Source organism: Nanorana parkeri, unplaced genomic scaffold (genome assembly GCF_000935625.1).
Source record: "Nanorana parkeri isolate BGI_ZX_2015 unplaced genomic scaffold, ASM93562v1 scaffold1344, whole genome shotgun sequence".
Taxonomy (NCBI): domain Eukaryota; kingdom Metazoa; phylum Chordata; class Amphibia; order Anura; family Dicroglossidae; genus Nanorana; species Nanorana parkeri.
Window position 1 is genome coordinate 46,948 of NW_017307612.1, and position 25,578 is coordinate 72,525.

Here is a 25,578-nt window from a genome sequence, read left to right on the forward strand (position 1 = left end):
TTTTACTAAAACACCTAACTGCACAAACCGTGTTTTTTTTAAGCTGCATAGAATGCAGCTTTAAGAGAGAAAATCCAGATTTGTGGATAAACTTAGTCCCAATGGTTCTCTGACATTTGGGTCTGTTTTTTTTTAATTTGCTATTATTTTGAACTGATCCATATACGGTATTAAAATGCCTTTTGTCTTTTTTCATAGGAGGCAATAGAACACATTGAACGGCATGCAGGAGACAGTGAACTGAACACATAAAGAAGCACATTACCTCCCATATTGGGAAGTTACTTTTTAAGCAACACAGAGAGATTATCAGCACCTCAGTGTCTTAGACACAGCAGATTCCTTGTGCACTACCGGGTAATGAAATGCAGAGTTGCCATCTTGCTCTCTTTTTTTTACTGACCGCACAAAGCAACAGCTCAAATGGCTCCTACATCCATCGTCTTTGTCACTCCAATGTCCAACATCCTTGTATTTCATTTTAAATGGTGTATTTTTCAGTGTTCCGTTACCAAAAAAACGAATATTTTTTTACGTTTCTCTGTCTTTCCTTCATGGGCACAGCATGAAGGAATGTATTGTGTTATTGACCTTTGTTCAAATCCCAGTACAAATCTTAAAAGAACACTTTTACATTTTTATAGAAAGAATAGAGAGCCTTTTTACATTTTATTTTGACTTCTCATCAAAGCAGAGATTCTAGAAACTGATGAATAAGTTTTTAAATGGTTTTCTCCCTTTTGGCACTAGTTCTTTTTTCATTGCTCTAATATTACTTAAATCCTCATTAAATTAATCTTTATAACCTTTATTAAATGCTCTGATAAGAGGAGAAATCTAAGAAGGAATAAGATTTTGATTACTCCTCTTTATCAGGATGGAACATTAACAGATGTGTATCAAGGGGGTTCTCTTTAAATAAAGAATGAAATCAAAGTCAACACCTTCATTTTTTTCTCGCTGTCAAAAAAAAAGAAAGCTGCGTTGTTTCTTTATACACACAGTTACACTAATAAATGAGCAACTGTGTTTTCCTAACGTTGCCCCTTATTGATGAAAATGTCAGCTTTTTGCTTTGTTATACGTAGAACCAACAGTTGTGACTGCACTTGGACTTCTATCATTATGAAACATACAAGATTTTTAACACATTAATATCCATTGATAGGATTATTTACATCTGAGAAAAAACTGTGGTTTCCCCTTGAGAGCTTTATTTCATGGTATAATGTAGAAAGCAACGTTGTATACTGAACAATGGAGGTCTGGCTACTTCCATTCAGCAACTGTGCTTTCTTTAGGAACATTAGTTTATGCAGCAACAAGGAGCTATAGGAAAGGAAATGGTTCACCAACTTTATTTGTCTTCACTGTACTTACAGTCCTAACTAAAAGGACCTGTAACCCATGGGGTTGGTGTTCCTGTGCTCCCAGTGACCAGTTTTTATGGATGTAAAACACAGTAACCTATCAGAATTCTGCTTTCATCCCCTAGATATGATTTGGTTATAATAGGCTGCAGCACTTTATTGCTCTTTACACTTTGCTATGATATAAACCCTTAAAAGCATCCTTGTGGTAATGTCCTGGATATGCTGTGGCATAAGTTCTTCACAGCAAGCCAGGCATAACAATACCGACTTTACAGTATGTGGGGATAACTTGAATGTCCTCATCTCTAATATGCTTTTATGTGTTGTTGTTGCAGTTGTATTAGTGTTGTGTTATTGCATCTGTTAGGCAATAAAGTTATAGTCCAGTACCCCCAGACACGGCAGTTTTGTATAGAACTGTAAAATGAGGGTCAGCTTTCAAAATGGGCCAAATTGTGCTTCAGTTGTGAGCATGGGCCCCGATCATATTTTAAGTGGCACTCGCGTTATTTTATTGTTTTTGTGTGTTTTGAAGTTAATCTCCCATTCACTTACTATGCAGATCTTTTAAGGTATTTTATAGTGCCACTGACAAGTATGAAAGTGTCATCCTAATTATTTCACATATAATAAAATAGTCAAAACAGAAATTCAGTTTTAATTCTTCTGTGATGGTAGGTAGGTGTGAAGTTACAGTGTACAAGTGATTGAATGTGTGTTGTGAACAGGCGACAAATGTATAATGGAAAAACAAAAAATAACAAAACCAAAAACCACAAAAATCACCTTCCAGTTAACATATGAGTTATGTACCACAAACAATAAAAGATTACATTGGTTTTATGGGGTTGTTTGTGTAGGCATAATACATGGTTGTCTTTTTTTTCTTTTATTTTGTGAGTTTTGAAACCTCAGGACAGCAACAAATTGCAAATAATGCCTTTTACAGTACCTGACAATAGCAGTGTTGTGACTTTTCACAAAGCTGAATTTAGCAGTGTTATTCTAGTGTAATATTGCTCATGATCGATGTACGCATCCAAAGAAATCACGTGTTGTCAGGCACTGGGAAAACAATTTTTTGGTATGTGCCATTGTGTGTTACTGAATAGGACAATTGACGCAGAACTTATAGCTGTCCTGTACAGGAGTAAAGAGCATTGATGGATGTAACCTGTGGCAACCATTTGGAAATTATCTTTTGGTGATGAAAGCTTATGTGTCATTGGTTATTACAAGTTACTAAACACAAATGCTCTTTGCTGCATAATTAACAAACATATTGTAAGATTACACATTTTCCTGTGTGCTGTGTACTTTGGAGTGGTCTCTTGGCACTGCATGCACCCTTCTGCACAGTAGAACCTTAATGATTGGTATGCCAATGCTTTGAGTTTAGCGGTCTACTGATTCCAGGATGGTGTCATTCATATCTTAACTGAATACTTCTCCAGAACTGCATTTACATTGGCATACTAGTGGCAAGGGTTCTCCTGGCAGAGTGTGCTTTTGGCCAATAACATTTAACAGTTTTCCTTTAAAAAAAAAAACAAGTTAGTCGTACTTAGCCAGTCGCTATGCAGAGCAGGACACATCCTCCTATTTTCTCCAAATATTTATTATTACAATTTGTAATGGAAAATGTGCTAACCTCTGCTTATGTCTACTGTAGAGGCTCTGGAACCCCAGGGAACAAATGACTAACAATATAAACAGTAGTACATTTGCAAATGAATAATGTGAATAGTGGACTATCATGTTAAAATGTTATTCATCTCATTTTTCTTCTACCAAAAACTGTTGTGCATGTAGAATCCTGCAAGTGCTCATATCTTGTCTTGCGAATGATTGAAATGTGCACAGCAGTTGAGCCCTCACTAATAGTGCCAAGTTGTAGAATTGTCTTGATAGGCTTTTATGTCTTTGTGTTCCATGATTTTACACCTCTGTTTCCATAGACTTCTTTTTTTTTTTTTCTCTATTTCTCCTTCCTTCCACAAATCTCTAATCACGATTTGGTATTCAAGGCTAATGTGAGCTAATAAAACAGCTAAATCTTTCACTTCATTTGCTTGATTTTTGTTATTTATTTATTCCATTGTTTCTGAATCCTTCAATCATGGTTTGGGAGCATTCCCGTAGGAGTACAGTTGTGTTAGTCTATGGCAATTTAAAACAATTGCCTACATACAGTCCCAGCAAACTACTAGGCCAGGTTCACATCTAGGTAGCATTGTATTTGTACGCGCGTGTTCAGCGCACAGTTATTTGCATGCTTATGTCTTTGCGTGTTGTGCACATTTTTATGAGTGTTTTGTATGTGCGTACATGAAGACGTGCGTTTCACTGGCAGCTTAAGAAACATTGTGGACAATGGACAAACATGCACGACAATGTGCAACATGCTTTTGCTGTGCATTTTTGGGGGTTTGCATTGAAGTCTATGGGGCAAAAATGCGCTGTTAACTGCCCAAAGATGCAGTTTTCCAAAGACATTTTCCTTCTGGTGTTTTGCTGCTCAGGTGTGAACAGGGGCCATTGAAAATCATGGGATCTCTTGTGTATGGCATTTAAAAGGACTTTTCCAACTGCTCAAAACTGCCTAGGTGTGAACCAGGCCTGAAAGTGACCTTTTTCCTTTGCCCATTCAGGTCACTTAACCTTGCGACGTGCTGAGCAGTATAACCTTTCCTCTTTCATAGTTTTTTTTAGCTGATGGTACTGGGGAAAGAATGCCCTGTGTAAGCTCCAAGCTTACTTGTCAGAGCTTAGACAGTGCTATGGACCCCTTTGCTCTTCCCATGTGATAGTGCTGGGCCAATTTTTGAGGCACCAGTGTTGTCACATGGAAGAATGAGAGTGAGTCTTGTGTCAGTTCATCTCGCTTCTGGCTTGCTTTCTAATAGTCTTTCAACCACCCCTCCATTTTAGGAGTGCAATATACAACATTAGCAATATATACATAGATTAAAGTGTATATAAGCAAGAAACAAAAAAATGCAATGCATCTCTGTAATGCTTTTAAATTTCCCCATATTTTATCCATATAAAGACACCCCAAGTACAGAAACACCTGTCAATCTGTCAAATGCAATCCGCTCCTAAATCCTGTTATGGGCTGACAACACACAGAAATTTAGTGGAATAAGTGGTGTCTGCCCTGCCCAGTTTTCTTTGACTAAACTACTGAATCACTCCCCTTCTCATCTGCACAAGCTCTAACTGATCTGTAGTCTCAAGATATGAACTAGTCAGGCTCTGAGATAAAACGGCAAATGTGGACAAAACATAACATAGTTCTGAATTTCTGACATCATTAGGTGTTTTTTTTTTCTTCGCTCTTATTGCACAGATAAAATACTTTAAGTGGTATATTTAGCAGACCAAAAGTGAGCAAATATAAGTTTACTTTATTGGTAATGTTGGCTGTAGCACTAAATTAGATTCGGCAGCATCTGAAGCAGTCATTTGGAGATATGCAAAACTGAATACTACCTACAACTTTACTTCTGTGACTAGCAACATGCATACCCGTTTGAAAGAAGCAGGCTAGGGGCTATGTTCTAAATCCAGCTAACATGTCCTGGAGCCACTGCAGCATCCCCTGGGTAGATGTCTGCACAGGCTAAAGTTATTTGAATGAAGATTCTTCCTATATAGGTACTCTTCAAGAGATAGGGGCATTCAGGGCAATTTGAAAGTTTCTCTTACTCACTTATTCCCTAACTTGTGTACTGCTGCCTCTCAATGGACCCATAGAAAAATGATTCAGTGCGTCCAGGTATGCCATTTGACCACCTCCTAGTATGCGGTGCTTAGGCCTAAGCAACTAAATGCCAGGCCCCAACACTGTTGTGTGATGGAGGGGCTAACATTATCAGCCCTTTGTTCAGACTTAGAGCTTACACAGGCTTTGAGTCTCAGGGGAACACAGTGGAGAAAGTGAGTATAATTGATTTGGGTTAGGGGGAAGGAGTAAGAGGCTCTGCTCACTGACAGGGCAATTAAACTGTCTTTTTTTTTAATGCAAAGCTGCTGTTTGGTTGCATAACCCAATATGCTGGATGTAAGTCCCGTAACCCAGGACTTACATCCAGCTCAAAGGTAATATGTAGGTGACCTTACAACCTCTAGTCTGCCTCCCTTATGTCTGGTTAATCTATAGAGTAGAACTACATGCATTTTAAAAATTCTAAATTGATCATTCACTGGACTTCTGGCATTAATCACGGTTAATACAGTTGTGTGGCTTTATGGCCACAGCTAACTGACATATCAGTCTGGATAATGTAAAGGTTGCACTCCTTACCGGAAATCCCAAACGATGGGGAGGGTACTTGAAATGAATGCAGATGGGCACCGCTGTTTGCATAGGATGATTATAAAGAAAGGATGTTGTGGAACTGGAGAAAGTGCAGCGAAGGGCGACCAAACTCATAAGAGGAATGGAGGAGCTCAGCTATGAGGAAAGATTAGCTGCACTGAATGTGTTCTCTCTGGAGAAGAGGCGATTAAGGGGGGACATGATCACCATGTATAAATACATAAATGGTCCATATAGTGAGCTTGGTGCCAAATTATTTACTTTAAGGTCACTGCAAAGGACAAGGGGGCACTCTTTGCGTATGGAGGAAAAGAGGTTTAACCTTTGCATATGGAAAGGATTCTTCACAGTTGGAGCTGTAAAAATGTGGAATAGACTCCCCCAGGAGCTAGTTCTAGCTAGCTCGGTTAATTGTTTTAACAACATCTGGATGTATTCCTAAATGCACAGAATATTACTGGATATTTAGTTATTATAGGTATATTAGGCCTTATGGGGTCAGGAAGGACTTTTTTTTCCCCCCTGTTTGAGCAAATTGAACCGTGCTTTATAGGGGGAGTGTTTTTGCCTTCCTCTGGATCAACAGCGGGTAATTGTGGGCATAGTGTTCTGTTTAGGCTTTTTCTTTTTTTTTTTCCCCCCTCTCTCCGTATCTCTATGGGTTGAACTTGATGGACTTGTGTCTTTTTTCAACCTGACTAACTATGTCATAAGCACACCGAAGATCCTTCAAGAATCGCCAAATGTTCATTTTATTGAACAATTTGTCAAATGGAAACAAGCGCTTTCAGGATGTCGCAGGGTCCCTTTATCAGGCTTTTGACATCGTCGATGGTTGCCTTTTTGATTGTGGGCCCTCCTTACCGTCTTGTATTGTAATGTTTTCCTTATATTGTAAAGTGCTGCGCAAACTGTTGGCACTATATAAATCCTGTATAATAAATGGCCAAAATCACTCAGTTATTTGCTGACTGACTGCAGAGGCCACAGGCGCACATCTATGCCTTCCACTGCAAATTTTGTACCTGATCTGCCTATGGTCTCTGAGCCATCAGCTGCTGAGACTGTCTAATTCTGATCCACTCCAGTCCTTACCAGGCTAGCTTGCCTCTAAAAAGTTGCAGTCTTCTGCATTTGTTGCAAAACTGAGAGAGACCATTTTAGCTCATACACTGACAATACATTATATTATTAAGTAGGGCTGACCAGTGCCAATATTGGGCATTTTCACTTGTGCTCGTGAAAATGCCCCGATACTAGATGCAGATACCGGTGTTCTTTCGAAAACGCTGACCTAGTTGAATTTGCCGACCTCAGCATCTGCGTTTGCGCACAGACCAGTATTATCGAGTAAACAAGCATTTATTTACAAAGTATTTTGTTTAAATTGTTAATTGTGACCTTTAATAATATGCCAATCATCACTTACTGTCATGGATGGCAGCCGGGGGGGACCCCTCATGGTTTCTAGTTACGCCACTGCTCTTATAGATGTGGTACACACCACTTTGAAACTTGAGTCTTAGGTTGTTGCTTCCACTGCTGTCCCTAATTGTGGGTCGTTTAGATCCTCTAAGATCAACCAAGACTTTCCATCTATGCTTTTTGTTTTAAGTCTTCCTCTACAGAGATATAGTGGAAACTCCCTGACAAGATGTTTGCTTCCCCAAAGCACTTAGCCTTGTACCCATTTTAAGAAAACTTTAAGAAATGGTCTGCCCCCCACTGTGGATCCGGCAGTGTCCTGTGATAACAAAGCGACCACCATACTAGGGATCCTGTCTTGAATGTGATTTTGCTTTGTCTATATTACAAAGTATTAGTTGGTCAAAGTCCATTAGAAGCGGTATTGTCACTACTGCAAAGGAAATAATTGTTGCTTTTAAGTTATAGTTGTGATGGGCTACTGGAGGTTTCTCATCTGATCTCTCGCATGGGTCTTCTGTCAGCCTTTGCAGACACTGGGACATCTTGCATCATTTTTTGGATGCAGGAACAAATTAGCTCTGATCTTGCACTAATGTCTGCTTAATATGTCTGCAGTAAACCTAATTCTGGCCACGGTGGTTTATTATTATTTCCATTATTTGTTGGTTTACAGAGTAAGGTTGAGACACTGCATAAGCACAATAGTGTGTAGCATTTAAAACATCAATTGTTACATTTATGACAAATAGTGACATCATGATCTTATGCAAAGGTTCCCAGGTAAATAACGGCAAAACAAAATACAGTGTACAAGGATGACTTGCTTTCTGTTTATTAGTACTGGACTCTATAGTGTTGCTTTTACATACAAAATTGAGAATTCAGTTATGAAATGTCACACTTCAATTGGTAAATCCCAAACAACACACGAATCAAATGAGATATCACATTAATAAAACAGATTTAACATACAGAGCAGGGAGAAAATATTGGCATATTGATGATATGTGTATGTTGCACTCATTTGAACTTCTACCTTTTAATCAGTTTGAAAGGTGTGTAGCCTGTTTGTATTAAAGTGGAGCTCAAGGCAAACGCAAACACACCATTTAGTCCAGTTTTATAGTCATTTTAGAAACATTACATTTATCATCAAAGGTAATCTTTAAACTCCCATAAAAAGAATCGGGTGATAAAGCCGGATCAACAGTCCATTGAGCCTTAGCTCCAGGCAGATATAAAATATACAAATGAATGCAGTTCTGTAATCATTAATACATTAAATGTGTAACCTGAATACCTGTATCTGACATGGTATCCGCCTCTTACAGTCCCTGTACAGCAGCATTCAGACATTGAGAGGAAGGAGGAGGAGGAGGAGGAGGACCACGACTAGAAGACAATATGTTCTGCTGCAGTATAAAGAGCAATGCTGAGCAGAGAGATGCCTTCTGCTTCTCCTTTTACACTCCACTCACAGGCTGGGGAAGGGATAAGACCTGTAATTGTTACTTCACTGCGGAAGAACCAATTCAGAGCTCCTCCCCCACCAAACAGGGCTGTGCTGTTTGGCAGAGCTCTAAGGTCTCCTATAGTAGGTAAAACAGCTCCCATGTATGTATTACATCTGTTTATTTAGCCATTGGCCTTGAGTACAGCCTTAAAAAAAATGAAACCTAGATATGGAACAAGTACTTCCAGAGCCCTAAACTTGCTTACCACCAAGATATCAACCTGCAGCCTGCTGCTAATGCCACTGGTCTGAGACACAATCTCATTAATTTGATGATGCTTTATTACAGTCCAATGAGCAGCAGACTAGATGAGGTGACAAAGCTGCAGAGCTCCACTTTAAATTATGCTTGGTGTCTTGAAACTTGAGCTAACTCCAAGTAACATGATCAACTATTGGTAGAAGGACTGGACCCTCAAGTCTTTGATGACTTTACAATGATGCTGGTATCTAACACCAAGTGGCAACTACTATGTATCATTTATTTCTTATTTATTTTATGTCTAAATCATTTTCCTGACTTGTATCAGCCCTTCTGCAACTTTCTCTGCGCACATGATTTCATTTTTCTACTGTTCTTTCCTTCCGAGCTATGTATCTGGAAGGGTCCATCGCTACTGTGTGTAAAAACCAACGGTAATAAAACCAAAGCAGACCTCTAAGTAAAGTATTTCCAATTTTAAGAATATAACCGGCTAACAGAAAAGATTGATATCGGTGATATAAATACGGAAGGAAACCATTAAAATATGCTGAAGAAGCTACATGATTACTTGTGCAAGTCAGTCTGATTTTCCTCTTCTGTGGCTTTTAGTAAACTGTTATTAAACATATATTAGGGTTTATGAGGTAAAGGTTTGCTCTGTCCAACAGAGATCCTGAGTCGGTCCTTGTATGAAAGTGAATGAGGGACAAGAGCTGAGGTCAGTGTAGCTTATGATGACTTTAGGCATACATGGTGAGCTGCAGCCACTGGAATAATAAAAAAAAAGACAATTAATTACACTTTAATAAGTTTCTCATTCCTTGAACTATTACCCAAGGCCAACCTTTTTCTAGAGGGTTTTTCACACTTTGTTAAATCGAAAGGGAAATCGAAAATGTTAGTTATCACTTGGACAGGATAAGAGAGGAAATCTCTCTTACTGTGGCCCCATGTTAAGGTAAGATTTAATTTCACTTCCTTTTGTGTCTCTGGAACAGGAAGTGATGGAAAATGTCCCATGAGGGCAGCATGAAAGAAGAACAGAGGTAAAAAATGCTTCCTTGGTCTATCCAAGACTAAAAGAAACTCTTTAATTCTATTAAATCATTGTCTGGCAGATATCAATTCCTTATACTCAGATGCTACCACCCAAACTGATATTCAAATAAAAAAAAGCAAAGTACAGGATCTTTCTAAAAAATAGCATGCTCTGCATTTCCACATCTCCGCTGCCATGCTGGGGCCGGATGCCACCCGAGATGACCATTTATTACATCTCTCCCCCGCTGGTCTCTAGGATGCTGGTGGCTGGATGCACAGTGCCAAAGGTTGCTAGAATGCTGGCGCAGTGTCATTGGTTGCAAGGAAGCAGTTGGCCAGGTCGCACGGTATCACATGACACTATGACCTGGGGGTGAACATACACTGAGGGTGAAGTGTCCCTTATCGACACTCCAGCTGAATGTGACGCTTTACTGCTCCATGAGCTGATGCATGAGGCAGAATCAAAGCCCATTAGCACAAGTCACTCTCCTGCTCCACCTGTAAGCCCAATGATTGAGAGTGGCTCTAGCATACTCCTATGCTGTACACTGTACCAGAAAGGCTAATGACATGGAAGCGCACTCCCCAAACAAAAGTTAAGGACAGCACCACAAGTGGGAAACATGCAGTAGGATTTTGTTGTTATTTTTGGGGGGAAAGTGATGCTAGAAAACATGCAATAATAAAGCATTTCGTGGATCTAAAAAGAAAAAAATGAGGGTTTAATACTACTTAAATACTACATTAATAATTACCTCCAACACATTGAGCTTGATGATTCCATCTCCGTCTTTGTCAAAGGCATGGAATGCTCCTGTGAAACAAAAGACAAATATGACAATATGAAAGATAAGGTGTTGCAACATATCTTGAAGGTGAACAATAATGGATTTAACTGCGTAAGCACAGAGGCAGGTTCTGCATGCATTGTAGAAATCTTAAAAATGTTATTGGCTTCTATGGAGTGAGGGCTAGAAAGACCCTTCAAAGCAACACTTTGCCAAAACTGGAATTTATCACGGAAATGCATAAAACCGGCCTTTCTGGGGTGTTTGTTATGGGAATGATCATATTTGCCAGATTATGCTGTTGTAGGCAATGATATGCCCATCCCCTTTTCATTCAAGAAGAAATTATTTGCACCTCAGCTCTACATACTGCTGTCTTTATTAACTGTGAGGCAATATAATGGTCGGGGATGGAGATAGTGGAAAGAGGCTACAGTCCACTCAGTAGCAAAGTTTAAGATTTGCTCAATCTGGCTGCAAGGAGGTCAAAGATGCAAGGAGGGATCCCCTAGTAATGCAACAGGACACTAGTAATTCCCAAAGCTGAACTCAAAACACCCTTCAATCCAGTTATGTGTTGATTGACAACAAAAAAACAAAACACCAAATGTTTTTTTTTTTTTTAATACAGCTAGCATAAGAGTCTTTACCTGTCTTTGAGTCCCTTACACAAAAAAGTATGTAGACTTTAATTTTCCTGATCTGCATACTTGTTCTGAGTCAGTAAGGCTCCATTCACATATAGCGTTTGCATTTCCCGCACGGGATGAAAATCCTAAAAAAAATTTATCCGCACAGATTCCGCTTGTTTGCGGCTATTATCTAGCTGCGAACGTGAGGAATCCGCCATATTATCGCGCTTGCACTATTTTAGGGGCCGTGCAGTTTTGTACCGCAATAGTCTGAACAATGCACATTAAAGTGCATTGTTTTTTTTGTTTAGAGCGGCTCCACGCATATTCGTACAGCCGAATACGAGCGGACGGCCGCTCCAGTGGGAATGGAGCCTAACTGAGAAAGTACTTCAGTATAAATTTGGCATGAAAGTCAGGCAACTTGCATTCTCGAAAAGCAACCTGCAATACCAGCTTGCATATCCCCTAACAAGTTTACTTTAACTGCAGAGAGGTCCAGGACCTGGCTATGCTGTCTAACCATGTTGTGTGGATAACAAGACTGACTGAACACAATTATATATCCACTGGCAAGCAAAACAGTTCTGATGTGTGTATTTACTGGTTTGCTGGGAAGTGATAAGATCACTGCGAGCCCACTGTAACCCGCCATAAGCCAGTAAAACTGATTCTCATGGGTTTGTTTAGGTTTTGCATGTAGTTTCAAGATTTTGCAGGTTTGGAGCGCATCAATTTATAAAGGCTCAGTATGGTTAGAGAAATGGAAAACAATGATTTAAAACATGGTCTACTTACAAGTAGGAAAAACAACAAATCTGTCACTTTAAAATGTACCTATAGCCAAAACATTTTTTTAATTTTGTTTAGAGTGGGGAAAGATTGGAGCTCCTGTTGGATTTGACTGCCATCAGAGGCTCCGTTGGAAAGTTTCCTTCACTTCCTGTCTAGTCTAATATAGGTCTACTCTAGGTTGCCTCCAGGACAGGAAGTGAGGGAAAATTTCTTTAACAGCAACACAAACCTAAGTCAAATGTTTTTTTTTAAGTTTAGTAGGGGAATTCTAGAACATCTGTCAGTTTTTTTTATTAATTGTTTGTTTTCCTGCTGCAGATTTTCCCTCACTTCCTGTCTTGTAAAACATCTTCTGCAGAACAGAAAGTAAGGATAAATCTCTCTAACAGCAGTAATACCGAACAGGGTTTCTAACCTCTCCCCCATTTTATGAAAAACAGAAAACAAATTGGGTATGGATATGGATATGCTTTAACCCTTTTGCTGCCACTGAAGTATCCAGCGGGCCCCTAAACAGATGCCCGTCTGCTTTACACTGGAAGAATTTTGGGCAGCTGTAAAGCCTACTGATCGCTTCCAAGGGCTGTTAAAAATATGCCACCTGCCCTGTCACAACACACCCCCTACCTTGCTTCCAGGGCTCCACTGCCCCTCCTGCAGGCCTATGACCAGCATCGCGGGTGTTGACGGGTAGAGAGATTAATTTGCTGTTCTCCTTCCCCCTGAATAAAACCCTAAGCGACGATGATTTTATCACTTTTGATTTCTGAGCTGTCGTTTCTCCCCCCCAGAGAAGCCGGGGTAGAAACTGATCAAGCAGTATCTGTGCTTGATCAACTTCAATGGGCTGCAAAGGTGACATTAGGGGTCTAACAGACCCCTAATGTTACCTGAAAGAGGACCCATCACTACTAAAGTGCTATCACATAGGGGGCTTGTGATCCCCCTATGTGATAGCAATGAAATCAAATAAAAAAAAATAAAGTTAAATACATTTAAAAACACCTTTAAAAAGTTTTAAATTCCCCAGTCCCTGTGTACTCACAATTACTAACGCAATAAGCATTGTGTGCACCTACATACTAAAACGACATGTGTGCACCACAAAAGTGAGGTATCAACGCATTTGCTAGAGTGAGAGCAATAATCTAGGGCCAACATTCACAGTTAACTCTAAACTGATGACCTGTACAGGCTTTTGAAGCGTTGCCTATGGACAATTTGGGGTACCATATTTTTTCACGGTTTCGGGAGAGCATGCACTAAAATTCATGTAAGTGTATTTTTTACTGAAATTTTGGGTTCGATAAAGAGTTACACTAATATCATGTCACAAAAAATTGCAACTGCCACTATTTTATTCTACAGGGTCTCTGCCTTAATCCTAAAATCTGGATTATAACGTGTGCAAAAGTGTAAATACAGCTCTGGCAGGAAAGGGTTACAGGATGCACTTTCTCCAGTTTCCCTCCATATAAAGTGGAAAAATCTAATAAATAAAAGGTTATGACTGGTCAAAATTTTAACCTGTTTATAAATAGTAGAAAAATGGCAGAAACTCCTGGCTTAAATAGCAGATAAAATGAATAGGTTTGGCTTTTTATAAATAACTTGATGGGGGAAATATTGTTCAACACATACAAAAGGACCACATTTAGTGTTAGACTCATATAAGTAGTTCCCTTAGTGTTGGCTTCGCCCTCCACCTACAGATTAACATTACAGCTTATTTCCCAGCAGGACAGCCCAGGATAAGCAGGTATCTTATTTAAATATTCTACCACAAACTATGTGGAAAAATCTAGCACCAGGCTTTAAATTAAACTTACTAAACATTCCTTCCAGGCGAACAAAGCAACAAATGAAGCTATCAAAGTCAATGTTCATATGCTTATTTGCATAGCGCATTGTGATGATGTCATACAGCTGGTTGTTCAGATGAAACCCTAAGAAAGAAGAAATAACAAATGAATATAAGTCCGCTGTCTATCCGACCAACATGGATAGTGGGAAATTATACAATTAGACAGCGGTAGACCCAAGTACTTTCCATTCCCAGAGGTAGACCAAAGTAATTTCTGTTTCCAGTGCTAGACCGAAGTGCATTCCATTCCCAGAGTTTGACCCAAGTAATTTCCATTACCAGAGGTAGACACGTACACTTTCAGTTCCCAAAGGTAGGCCGAAGTACTTTTTGGTTCCACAGGTAGACCCAAGTACTATATATTCCCAGAGATAAACTCAAATAGTTTTTTTGTTAAATGAGGTAGACCCAGGTATTTTCCCATTCCGGGGTAGACCCAAGTACTTTCTATTTCCAGAGGTAGACCCAAGTACATTTCATCCCCAGAGTTTGACCCACGTAATTTCCATTACCAGAGGCAGACCTTAGTACTTTCTGTTCCCAGAGGTAAACCCAAGTACTTTTTGGTTCCAAAGGCATACCCAAGTACTATATATTTCCAGTGGTAGACTCAAGTAGTTTTTTGTTAATAGAGGTAGACCCAGGTATTTTCCCTTTCCGGGGTAGACCGAAGTATTTTCTATTTCCAGAGGTAGACCCAAGTACATTTCATCCCCAGAGTTTGACCCACGTAATTTCCATTACCAGAGGTAGATCTAAGTACTTTCTGTTCCCAGAGGTAGACACAGGCACTTTTAATTCCCAGGGTATAACCAAGTACTTTCTGTTCCCAGAGATAGACCCAGGTACTTTCCTTTGTTTAAGTGAATGCAGTATCTTCTTCTAGTGGGCTATATGAGCCATTCAAAGGCTTATGAAACAGTTGTGAACAGCCTTTCAATGTAGCATCAACGTAATGAATTTATTTATTGATGTTTAAATAGAAACACCAATTATAATTAAAACCCCCTTGCCTATTTACTCAGACTTAAAAATTGAAAGACAAACCTCAGATGTAGACAAATGTATCTTTTAGTGGGCCAGCCTAACAAGGCAGCATTTGCTGAAAGCCTGTATGCCAGTTCTTGCACATGCAGTGCAAGTATAATGCCCAGCCTGTCCCATGACTTTGGTAAGATGCTTTTGGCTGCATATCAAGCAGCACCCTTTACCAACAGTTTTCATTTCATCCACAAAGCTTACTTACTTTCACGTTTGTGATCTGATCATAATTTCCCTTATTTTCACTGTGCTTACCCTACTCACCCACTACTACCACATACCACATTCCTCTGCATCTACCACTGATTCTCTTTATACCTGTTCCCTGTGTTGCATGATAAAATGTTACCTGCTTCATTAACAGCATTTCGCATCTCATAACTGTTGATTGTTCCAGACTGGTCTGCATCATATTTAATAAATATTTTCTAGAAAAAATAATATAATATATTACTCATCTGCAAAATAAGCCCATTTCTACAATTACTTTAACAATATATAATAAAACCTAACAAATGTCTGTATTTCTCTACACAAATGCACATCATTAGGATTAGGAAACCTATAATGACAGAAACATGTAGACTACCTCTACCTGCCACTCATCTAATAGGTTTCCTCAGTTCAGAACTACGGAATCTTCTTGGATGAGTAGTGAAACATTTCCAACATTACAGAACAGGGCCAGTTGAATGTGACTTACTTATACAATATATAGCATAACCTGGAAAAATAACAGTCTTTACCGACATGTAGACTGCCCTTGCTGTCCTTCTGAAAATGCTAGTTGCCTTGCCGTCTCTGGCTTCAAAAGTTTGAGTCACTAACCCAAGAAAAACACACCGCAAGCTAGTCAGTTAAGGTCAGAACTGACTTGCTTCAGATCAGTGATCCAGAAAGTAGTGAATACAATGGATCAATATGAGAAACAGGGAACAAGCATATCAAAAAAGAGAGGTCAGCAATGGTAGCCTACGTAATCTGTCAGTAAAGGTTTCCTTCAATTATGAAGGACCATGGTGATATGTACAGTTCAGTAATCCATAAAGGTTTACTGACTAGTTGTTATGGATTACTGCACTGGGACTTTACCTGCCACTCCTTGATCTTTTTCCACAGGTGCTGGAACTCCTGCAAATTCAGTCGACCACAGCCATCTGTCTATACGAAAATAGGTTAAGGATTCACATTTCTGTACCTTTCATGTTAATCAGATGCCTCGTAGTCCTTACTTCACCTGGAAATTAAACAGGAACCTCAAATCCTCAGAGTGCTGGAGGGATACCATTTACCTGCACTTCACAGTATGAGCCAGTGTTTTAGAGGTTGTCAGTACAGAAATGAGAGATCCAGTATGTGAGAAACCTAGAGCTGTGGATCTGCAGAACAATTGGACAGTTTGATTGATGCTATGATTGTTCATTGGTTAAATCTTCTGACTGCCAGTTTGTGTCTATGGGCACTTTTGACAGGCAGTTTCCCTGACTATATCACAGTTTGCCCATGGAGGCTATTATACACTACCTGTGACAGAAACTATGATCCCCATCTGGAAACATTGCAGTCAATCTGCTTGCTTGCAGCTTGTTTTACAAAAACTGACCACCAACTTGCTAAATTGAAAGCATTGACATGTCCGATGTGTTACTTTGGAACATGTTTTTTCACTTATGATCAGCCTATGTGCAGAAGCATCCTTTATTCTTCTTTGTCCTTGCTCATAGCCCTCCATTTCTGTTTTCTTCTCCTTTATTGCATCACTACTGGTTTCATCCAGCCATCATCTGGGTCAGCCAGTAAGTCTTTTTTTTGACATGCAATTGACTTGTACTGTGTATTGCTGATAGTCTAATGCTGGGCACACACCTTACAACCATCGCAAGACTTTTGTCTTGCGATGGTTGTAAGGTAATTAAAAAAACGTACGATCTGCCTATCTTGGACAGGCAGATCATACTTGCAATGATCGCAAGCCCGCCCCGCTGAGGGGCGGGCTTCCGATGACCGCAATGCTGAACGGGCAGTATGCGCTTGCGCACACCGGCCTGTGCAGCTTTTATCTTGCGAACATGCCACAAAACAGCCGAACATCGTACGATTTTCGGCTGGTTTTCGAACATGTTCCTAAGATAAAAGTTGTGCGACCTTACAGTAGCAGAGGTTGCATGGCTCCCACACACCTTACGATAATCGTACGATCGCTGGATTTCCCGCGATTATCGTACGATTATCGTAAGGTGTGTGGGCACCTTAACACATATTTTGTCTTTCATAAAGATTATTTTATGTTGATCTACATAAATTCCCCTAGGAACCTTCCTTTCACATATATCAAATCTTTCCTTATCTATTTGTAACAGAGTCCAGCATGCAGCAATGGTCCAATATACAGCTTTACACACAGGACTCTTTGCTGTCCTTAAAAGGTATAGAGATCAGAGGTCATAATAATATCTACTTAGGACTATTTTATGTGTATAACATTTTACGTGTATAAAATATTTTATGTATATTTTAATTTCTCTGCCAATATAATTCACTGAATTGAGCTTTATATGACCATGGAAGATTATTTCACTTAATCACATTCACATGCTCCTGTCTTCAGAAGGTTTTGATTTTTGCTTTTTCCCTCTCTTTTAGACATGAAGCTATTCCTCACTTACATAGTTTCATAGTATTTGAGGTTGAATAAAGATATTAGTCCATCAAGTCCAACCTATTAGGATCGCATTCTAGGAGTACCCGTACCCCTGTATATTACGGTCCCTTAAGAAATCGTCCAAACGTTTCTTGAACAATTCCACATTATTTGCTGAAATCCCCGCCTGTGGCAGTGAGTTCCAGACCCTAACTGATCTTACTGTGAAGAACCCCCTTCGCCCCTTGTGCTGGAATTTTTTTTCCACCAATTTTAGGTGATGGCCTCTAGTTTTTGTAATGGAGTTAATTTTAAACAGTTTATCGCTAATGTTGCTACCACCATTGAACATTTTGTACATGGAAATCATATCCCCCCCTTAATCTCCCCACCTCCAATGTGAACATGTTTAAATTTAGTAGCCTTGTCTCGTAACTTAACGACCGAGTTCCTTTCCTACGACCAGGTCGTTAAACAAATTGGTCGTTAAACGAGAAACTGTATACAGTACTGTACTGCATTAGTACCATACTGTATAGTGTTGGAGATGTACAGTACTGTACAGTGCACTGTAAAGCAGTCAATTAAATACTTACCGAGACCTGCAGCGGAGAAAGGAGTACTGCACTGAAGACGGTGAGACGTCGCACAGCCGCTGCCACGTTCCCGCACGCATGGTCGGAGAGCTGGTCGTAAGTGTGAGTGGTCGCAAAACAGGTAAGTCGTTAGGTGAGGAATACCTGTACACATCTCCATTCCTAAGCAGTGACATTTTGAGCTCTGAAGGGCTCTTTTTCGAGCCAGGAGCAGCTTGAAGGCATTCACTCTTTACTAGTAATTTGCCAAGCGTTTGGCGAATCCTCTTTTAAGTTTGGTGAATCCAAATTTGACAGAAAATCCCACTGATGTCTATGGTGGGCGAATCCTGTTATTAAATTCTGGCCACGGCTAATAGACGGCTAAAAGCTAGGTACTGCCATGGAGGACAAGTACCAATACAACAAACAAAAAATACCATACAGCAAGAAGAAAGTCTTTGCAAACAACTTTAAGGGCAACATTAAAAATACAAAAACCCTTAAAGTGAAATGCCTGGGGGATAACTTAACCACTTGAAGTCTGAGGTGTTAAACCCCCTTCCTGGCCAGGCCATTTTTCAGTGTTCAGCGCTGCGATACTTTGACTGACATTTATTCCATCATGCAAAGCTGTACTGAAATTAATTTTATACCATTTTTTGCGGACAGATAGGGCTTTCTTTTGGTGGTATTTAATCACCACTGGGGGTTTTATTTTTTACTATATTAAGGAAAAATTACCGACATCTTTAAAAAAACAAAAACTTTCCCCTATATTAAATCATAAAACATTTATTATTACCCAATTTTTTGGTAAAATATAAAAGACGGGGTCACGTTGGGTAAAAAGGCACCAAACATGTCCAGCGTTAAAATTGCGTGCGCGCGTGAAACCTAAAAAAACTACATTACCCAAAATTGGCCATAGGCGACACTTTAAAAGCTTTTACCGCTCATCATTTTAGTGTTATCAGTGATTGATGGCCCTAAAATTATTGCTCACACTCTGACATTCGCAGCGATATGTAACATGTGTAGCTCAATTGTCGTTTTTGCGCGCTGGTGCACCGGACGCGTATTTACATTTATATGTGCGTAAACATGGGGGTGGGGGACATAAAAGTTTTAGGGGGTTTTTAAAAACTTTTTTTATATGTGACTTTTATTTATTTTTTTACTCGTTTTATGTTTTTTTACACCTAATGTCATTGCTATTACATAGGGGGATAACAATCCCCCTATATAATAGCAAAGGCACACTGCCAGGCCCTCTTTATGGAGATATTAGGGGTCTCCAAGACCCCTCATGTCACCTGGGGACCCCAAAAGAAGCTGATGAAGCAGAGATCTGCTTCATCAGCTTCTTCTCTCTGGCAATAGCAGCCAGATGACTGACAGGTGAATGCGGAAGTGATGTATTACACATTACTTCCGCATTCAGAGCACGGAGGGAGATCAGCAAGGAGGAAGATGCTGATCTCCCTCCCATCTTAACTCCTGACACCCTCCCGAGCCGGTCCCGGCCCGCAGATGGGGCAGCGGATCACAGGATTGAAGGTGAGGGGTCAGGAGGGGACTCGGCGACAGCACTCGAAGGGGGGGAGAGGTTTACGCAGCCAGCACATACACACGATCGGCAGGCTATAGAGCCGCCGATCGGGTGTATGTGAAACATCGGACGGGCTTTTGCTGCCCGTGCGCGCAACCCGCCAACAGGGCCGTCTTTAATACTGATTGGACCCTGGGCAAACAATTTCTAACTTTGGACCCCACAACACTGATTGGGCCCTGGGCGACTGCCCCTTTAGCCCTGCGTTAAAGACGGCCCTGCCCGCCAATGTGACTGTGCCGTCACTCTTGTCAGTGCACAGATCAGGTTCAATTCCTAGAAAGGTTACGGTCCAGAAGAGTGTTCTTGGGTTCCCTCCTCTGATGTTCACGCCGCCCACCCTCATTCAAAATTACCAAACTTTCTCAAACCAACCATATTGTTCGGGTTTCTTACCCTTCTTTGTCTACTTTAGCTGCAGGTTCAGCTTCTGTACAGTGTTTCTGACACTGACAGTTGCTCCTAGGTGCCCTCTTATGATCAAACCTGTAAACTTCATAATTCTGCAACTTCTGACGAACTTCTGGCAACATCCTGTCTCAAGTATTTACCCTTGAGTTTGTTCAGACCTACCATGTGCTCTCTGCTCTTTCCTGTGCTTCGTGTATGGTCCTGGCTCTGTTTACTGATCTCCTGGTTTCAGACTGCGGCTATTGTACTCGTTCATCCTGCTCTCTGCGTTCCAATAACTGGCAAGGCTGACTACCTGCTTTGGCTTCTGATCTCTGGCTAAGCTCTGACTACGTCTTTGGTTTTACCTATTGTTTGCTATTTTGTTTATTGTCGCTTTCAATAAACTTTATTTTTAACCTGCACTTTTAGTTTCCGTCTGGGTCCTTGGTTCCCTGACACACGAATGAACATGCCGGCTATTTGATGACATTTATTAGAGACTTAAAATTACATGTTTATCCACCAACCCATCTCTCTGTGGAGTGAATACTAATACACATTATCCTGAGAATCTGTGGATACATTGAGTTATCAGAGAAGAGTATATTCATATATACTTGAACCTTTCAATGTAATGCCCATAGAAGGGAAATATAGGATGGGCAATACAGAACTGGGTCCCCCATAGTAATTTATACTAATTTGATATTTGGTCGCCTTAATGCATTCATGCAGTCCATGTAGCATGCGTTTTACCATTACCATGTCTATTTAACTTTAATATTATGGGAAGTCGGTAAACGGCCCCCGTCCCGACACCCACGCCGTGTTTCCCGGGCTCCTCTGCCCCTCCTACGAGCCTGGGACCGGTTTCTCTGGTGTCGGGGGGAAGCTGGGGAGGAGATCGGCGAACCTCCGTTTACCGATTCCCTCCCCGATTACATCACTTCTGCTCCCATAGCTGTCAGTGCTGGGCTCCTGAAGCCTAGCAATAAGCTATTGAGGTGTGATATGTACTTCAATAGTTCATTTCAAGTGGAAAGGTGATACTAGGGGTCTTTTGGACTCCCAGTATCACCTTAAGGAGGACCTGTCACCACTAATCTGCTATCAGATTATGTGATAGCAATTAAAGTAAAGTAAAAAAAAAAAAAAATTAACAGTTTTTAAAATTAATATTTAATAAAATAAATGTAAAAATGTTTTTAAAGTCCCCTGCCCCCGCGAGCACGTAAACACGCATCAGGTGCACCTATATATGAAAACGACGATGGAGCTACACATGTTGGGTATCGCCCTGCATGCCGGAGTGAGAGCAATAATTATAGGGCCAATATTTACGCGTATCTCTAAATTGATGACCTATGGGGGCTTTTAAAGCGCCATCTATAGATTTTTTTGGGGTACTGAACCTTGTCGTAGTTTACGGACGCACACAATTGTTAACCTGGGTACGTTGGTTATCTATTTACTCGTTGTAACCTCATCTTTTATATTTTATAAACAAATGTGTATTTTATTGTGTTTTGGGGCATTTAAATGCATTTTCCCCTAAATTTTGGGGTTTGATAAGGAGTTGCGCTAATATTGTGCAACATAACAATTTGCAACTACAACCATTTTATTCTATAGGGTCTTGGCTTTCAGAAAATATATAATGTTTGGAGGTTTTAAGTAATTTTCAGGCCTAAAATGTTGATTATAATATGTAAACAAAAAATGAAAAAAAGGTGTCTGTCATGAAGGAGTTAAATAATTTTCTGTTTTATGTGGAATATTGTTGATGCATGTAATCATGTGTTTGTTTTTCTTCACATGCATTTTTTATTCACATGCTCTTATATGTTTGTTTCGATATTTATTCTATCCTGGTGAATGCTTTTCTGCCCATTATTTATTAGGTTTGCTTATTACTGATTTTACCTATTTATATTGGGGTTATCAGGTTAATTTATGCAGCGTTTGATCTCATTATGTTTTCATGCTTTTACAGTTCTCACATTAGAATTCCGATTGCTTTTCAACTTACAGATATATTTATCTTTATGCTCTGCTAGTGGATCGTCTAGATCGCTAGGCTATTTATAGGTGCTCTGTAATAATAGCCCAGGGACGAGGGAGATTGATTAACACCAGCCATGTGTCAATCTGACAAACACTCGCAGCTAGGGTTGCCACCTTTTCTTCCAGTGAAACCCGAACACTAGCGACGCACAAAAATGTTTGGGGAGAATGAGTTGCGGCTTATTCATATGTAAATAGAGCCACCCATTAATACAGTATGTAAATATCAGTCGAGACAATTTTCAGTGGAGAACCAAAAGCCCTTATCTTAATTTTGGTTGCCCCTGTCTGCCTGACATCTTTTGTCAGGGTTTGGGCTGCCATGAAACCCAGACACAGCATTCAAAACCCGGACTGTCCCGGTGAATCCTGGACAGGTGGCTACACTACTCGCAGCCGGAGCAGTATGCTTTGCATTGACAGGGAGCTAGGCTTTAATTTGATAGGCTACTGCCTTGACCAATCGACATTTGCCATATCATAGAGACAGCATATCATAGAGACATCATGTTCAGGATTGGCTGGCTTTCGATCTTAAAGGAGAACTATGGGGTCAGGGCTTTTCCCCATAGTTCTCCTAAGGGTAACGGGAGGACACAAACTAGTGCCCTCCCATCACCCAAAGCTCAGTATAATTTAATTTTTTTTAACCAATTTAATTTTTCTTTTCACCTAACTTTATTGCTATCACACAGGAGAAAACAATCCCCTGTGTGATAGCAATTGGAGGTGACAGGTTCTCTTTATTGACCCTGTCACCTCCTATACAGGAGTTCTAGCACAGCACTGTGCTGGAACTCCTGTGACAAGTGAGAGAGGAAGAGCACAGGGGTGTCCAAACTTTTTTCAAAGAGAGCCATATTTGATTAAGTAAACATGCGTGAGGGCCGACCATTTTGCCTGACATTCTTTGAACCATTAAAATTAAATGCAAATTAACTATTTTATGCAAAGTTTATTGCAAACGGCATACTTTTCATTTTGTCACATAGATGACAAATCCAAACAGGTGTTAAATCACTCTGCCTTTCATATATAAAGGCCAGATGAAAAAAAAATCCATGAAGCTGAAATATATGTCAGGAACATTGTAAAGTACATTACATATTATTGGTAATAAAGGTCGTCTGTCAACTTTTAAGTTAAAAAAAATATGAACAGGAACATAACGCCAAGTATACATGTTGTGTCCAAATATATTTATACAATTCAACATATTGTATTCATCTCAATTGGGAAAAAAAACTTGCCTGCTCTAATGTGAAGGGTGAAACTGAGATCTGGACTGCAGCACGTAGGCTAGGTCTGGTTCAAAGGCAGTGGTTTTAATGCGCAAAATGTCACGTAGGTGAGAGTCACTTACTCTTGTCCTCACGCGCAGGAAGAAGGAACGCACCAAATCCCGCGACGTCCGAGAGATCGCGAGAACGCTGACTGAGGACGCGCAGTTCCGCGTCGTTGAAAGATCCTGAGATCCCAGGGGTCCTGAGCGGCGCTCAGGGATTCACTGGGGGCCACAACAGATAGATTTTGCCAAATTACCTGTGGGGCCATATTAAACCGGAACACGGGCCGCAATTGGCCCGCGGGCCGGACTTTGGACATGACTGGTCTACACGGAGCGGCAGGGTTACTTTTAACCCTGCCGCTCTGCTCACTGCAGTGAAGAGAGACTCGGCGGCTGAGCCCGGAGGACGGAACCAGAGGAGAGAGGTAAGTGCAGGGGGGAAGGCTGCAGACTTTTTACATGTGATCTTGGCGACATCCCTGAGATCACATGTAAACGAACAATCGCCTTCCCTCACTCTACATTTAGACCTGCTTGTGCAAAGCAGGACTAAATGTAGAGAGGGCAACTTACTGCCCGACGCCCGAACTTCCCCACAAGGCCGGGCCTCGGTGGCCTTGTGGGGAATCCGGGCCTGGGGGCATGGCCCCAGAAAACACGTCAGCTGAAGCTTACAGTGGTCAGCTTTGTGACAGTAGTGATCGTCGACTGCTGTTTGCAATTACGCCAGAAAGTGAATGATCTCATTCGTTTTTCAGTGGAATTACTGCAGTTCAAAGCGCTGTGCATCATACATTTGTGGGTCCATTGATCATTTTTAATCTACATTGAATAAATGGCATTACACTTAGAGGTGACGCTTTTGCTGACTGTATGTATATGTCAACTTAAATGCATACAAAAAGGATACATCCATGAGAGCAATCATACTGCGGCAAGACTCCAGGGTAAATCCTTCAATCTTGAGGGTTTTATCTGGGAAAAAAACAACAATTTGCAGTCATTCTACATAAATCACAAAACAAGTGCATATTTATTCAAACAGAACTGACATGGAGTCTGGAATGTAGTCAGGATGCAGCTTGTATGCAATGAGTAATACAGAGAGGGAACTGGACGCTCACAGGTCATGGAAACAGGTGGTAAAACACAGGTTGAAATTAAACCGTTTTCACTGACTGCTCCTATATTTAGGTTACATAGTATTTGAGGTTGAATAAAGACACATGTCCATCAAGTCCAACCTATAGTGTGTGTGTGTGTGTGTGTGTGTGTGTGTGTATAAGGAAGTTAACATATTCCTTTCTAATGGTCCAAAAATGGGAAACTGCATCTGGCTCTATTTTTGTGGTAAGCATGCCCAAATGCTATGTACTATGTGGATGTATTTACTAATAGTAACATGTATCATATTTACAGGTATTTGTGGCCAATGCTGCTATGAATTATCTCTTTAGTGACCCCCCAATAACTGCTGAATCTTTTCACACCTGGGACTTCATCCAATCCACCTGTCTGTATATTCTCTGCAACCAATACATTTAAGAAAAATCTGCCAAAGGTGCTGAGGGCACTCTTCTCTTATGGACTTCGGGATGATGGTATCGTGACAAAAGATTGTTCTACATAAAAGATGAGTATATTTTACACACTTTTTGAATGATTGGGGAATATGCCAGTTTCTCAACATTTGGATGGAAATCTGCAATTTTGCTAGAAATGTGAATATCTTGTGTTTATTGAGAGCTGAACTGTGAGTTTTCTTTTTGTTACAGTGCAATCCTATTGTCCATCATAAGTCTGCTCATGGGGCATATTTGGCAGATATTGTTACCTCATTTGGATATGAATGCTGGATGCACAGTGAAAAGTTTATGAACCGACAGAAATACTGTATATGCAATATGACTGCAGTGCCTGAATCTAGGAAGTATTTTGAATTGTAAACACTTTTTGGACAATAATGTGGGAAGGAAACACACATGCATCACAGTGCAT

General features: G+C 40.4%; 2 protein-coding genes across 7 annotated transcripts in view; one reads left to right on the plus strand and one right to left on the minus strand.

The window, feature by feature from the left end:
* The window catches only part of ZNF106 (zinc finger protein 106), a 45,121-nt gene extending 44,601 nt beyond the window's left edge, over window positions 1-520 (plus strand). Inside the window, exon 21 of the mRNA XM_018569503.1 lies at window positions 199-520. Within this exon, the coding sequence (XP_018425005.1) occupies window positions 199-252 (54 nt within the window). The 3' untranslated portion in view covers window positions 253-520. The remainder of the gene's footprint in view (window positions 1-198) is intronic.
* An 8,920-nt stretch (window positions 521-9,440) lies between these two features.
* CAPN3 (calpain 3) overlaps window positions 9,441-25,578 on the minus strand; it is a 156,037-nt gene continuing 139,899 nt past the window's right edge. For all 6 annotated transcript variants that reach the window (XM_018569499.1, XM_018569497.1, XM_018569498.1 and 3 more), the window contains 6 exons: window positions 24,491-24,555; window positions 16,100-16,168; window positions 15,357-15,435; window positions 13,932-14,048; window positions 10,643-10,701; window positions 9,441-9,610 (listed from right to left, as the gene is read on the minus strand). In XM_018569499.1, coding sequence (XP_018425001.1) covers window positions 9,584-9,610; window positions 10,643-10,701; window positions 13,932-14,048; window positions 15,357-15,435; window positions 16,100-16,168; window positions 24,491-24,555 — 416 coding nt within the window. In that variant the 3' untranslated portion in view covers window positions 9,441-9,583. The remainder of the gene's footprint in view (window positions 9,611-10,642; window positions 10,702-13,931; window positions 14,049-15,356; window positions 15,436-16,099; window positions 16,169-24,490; window positions 24,556-25,578) is intronic.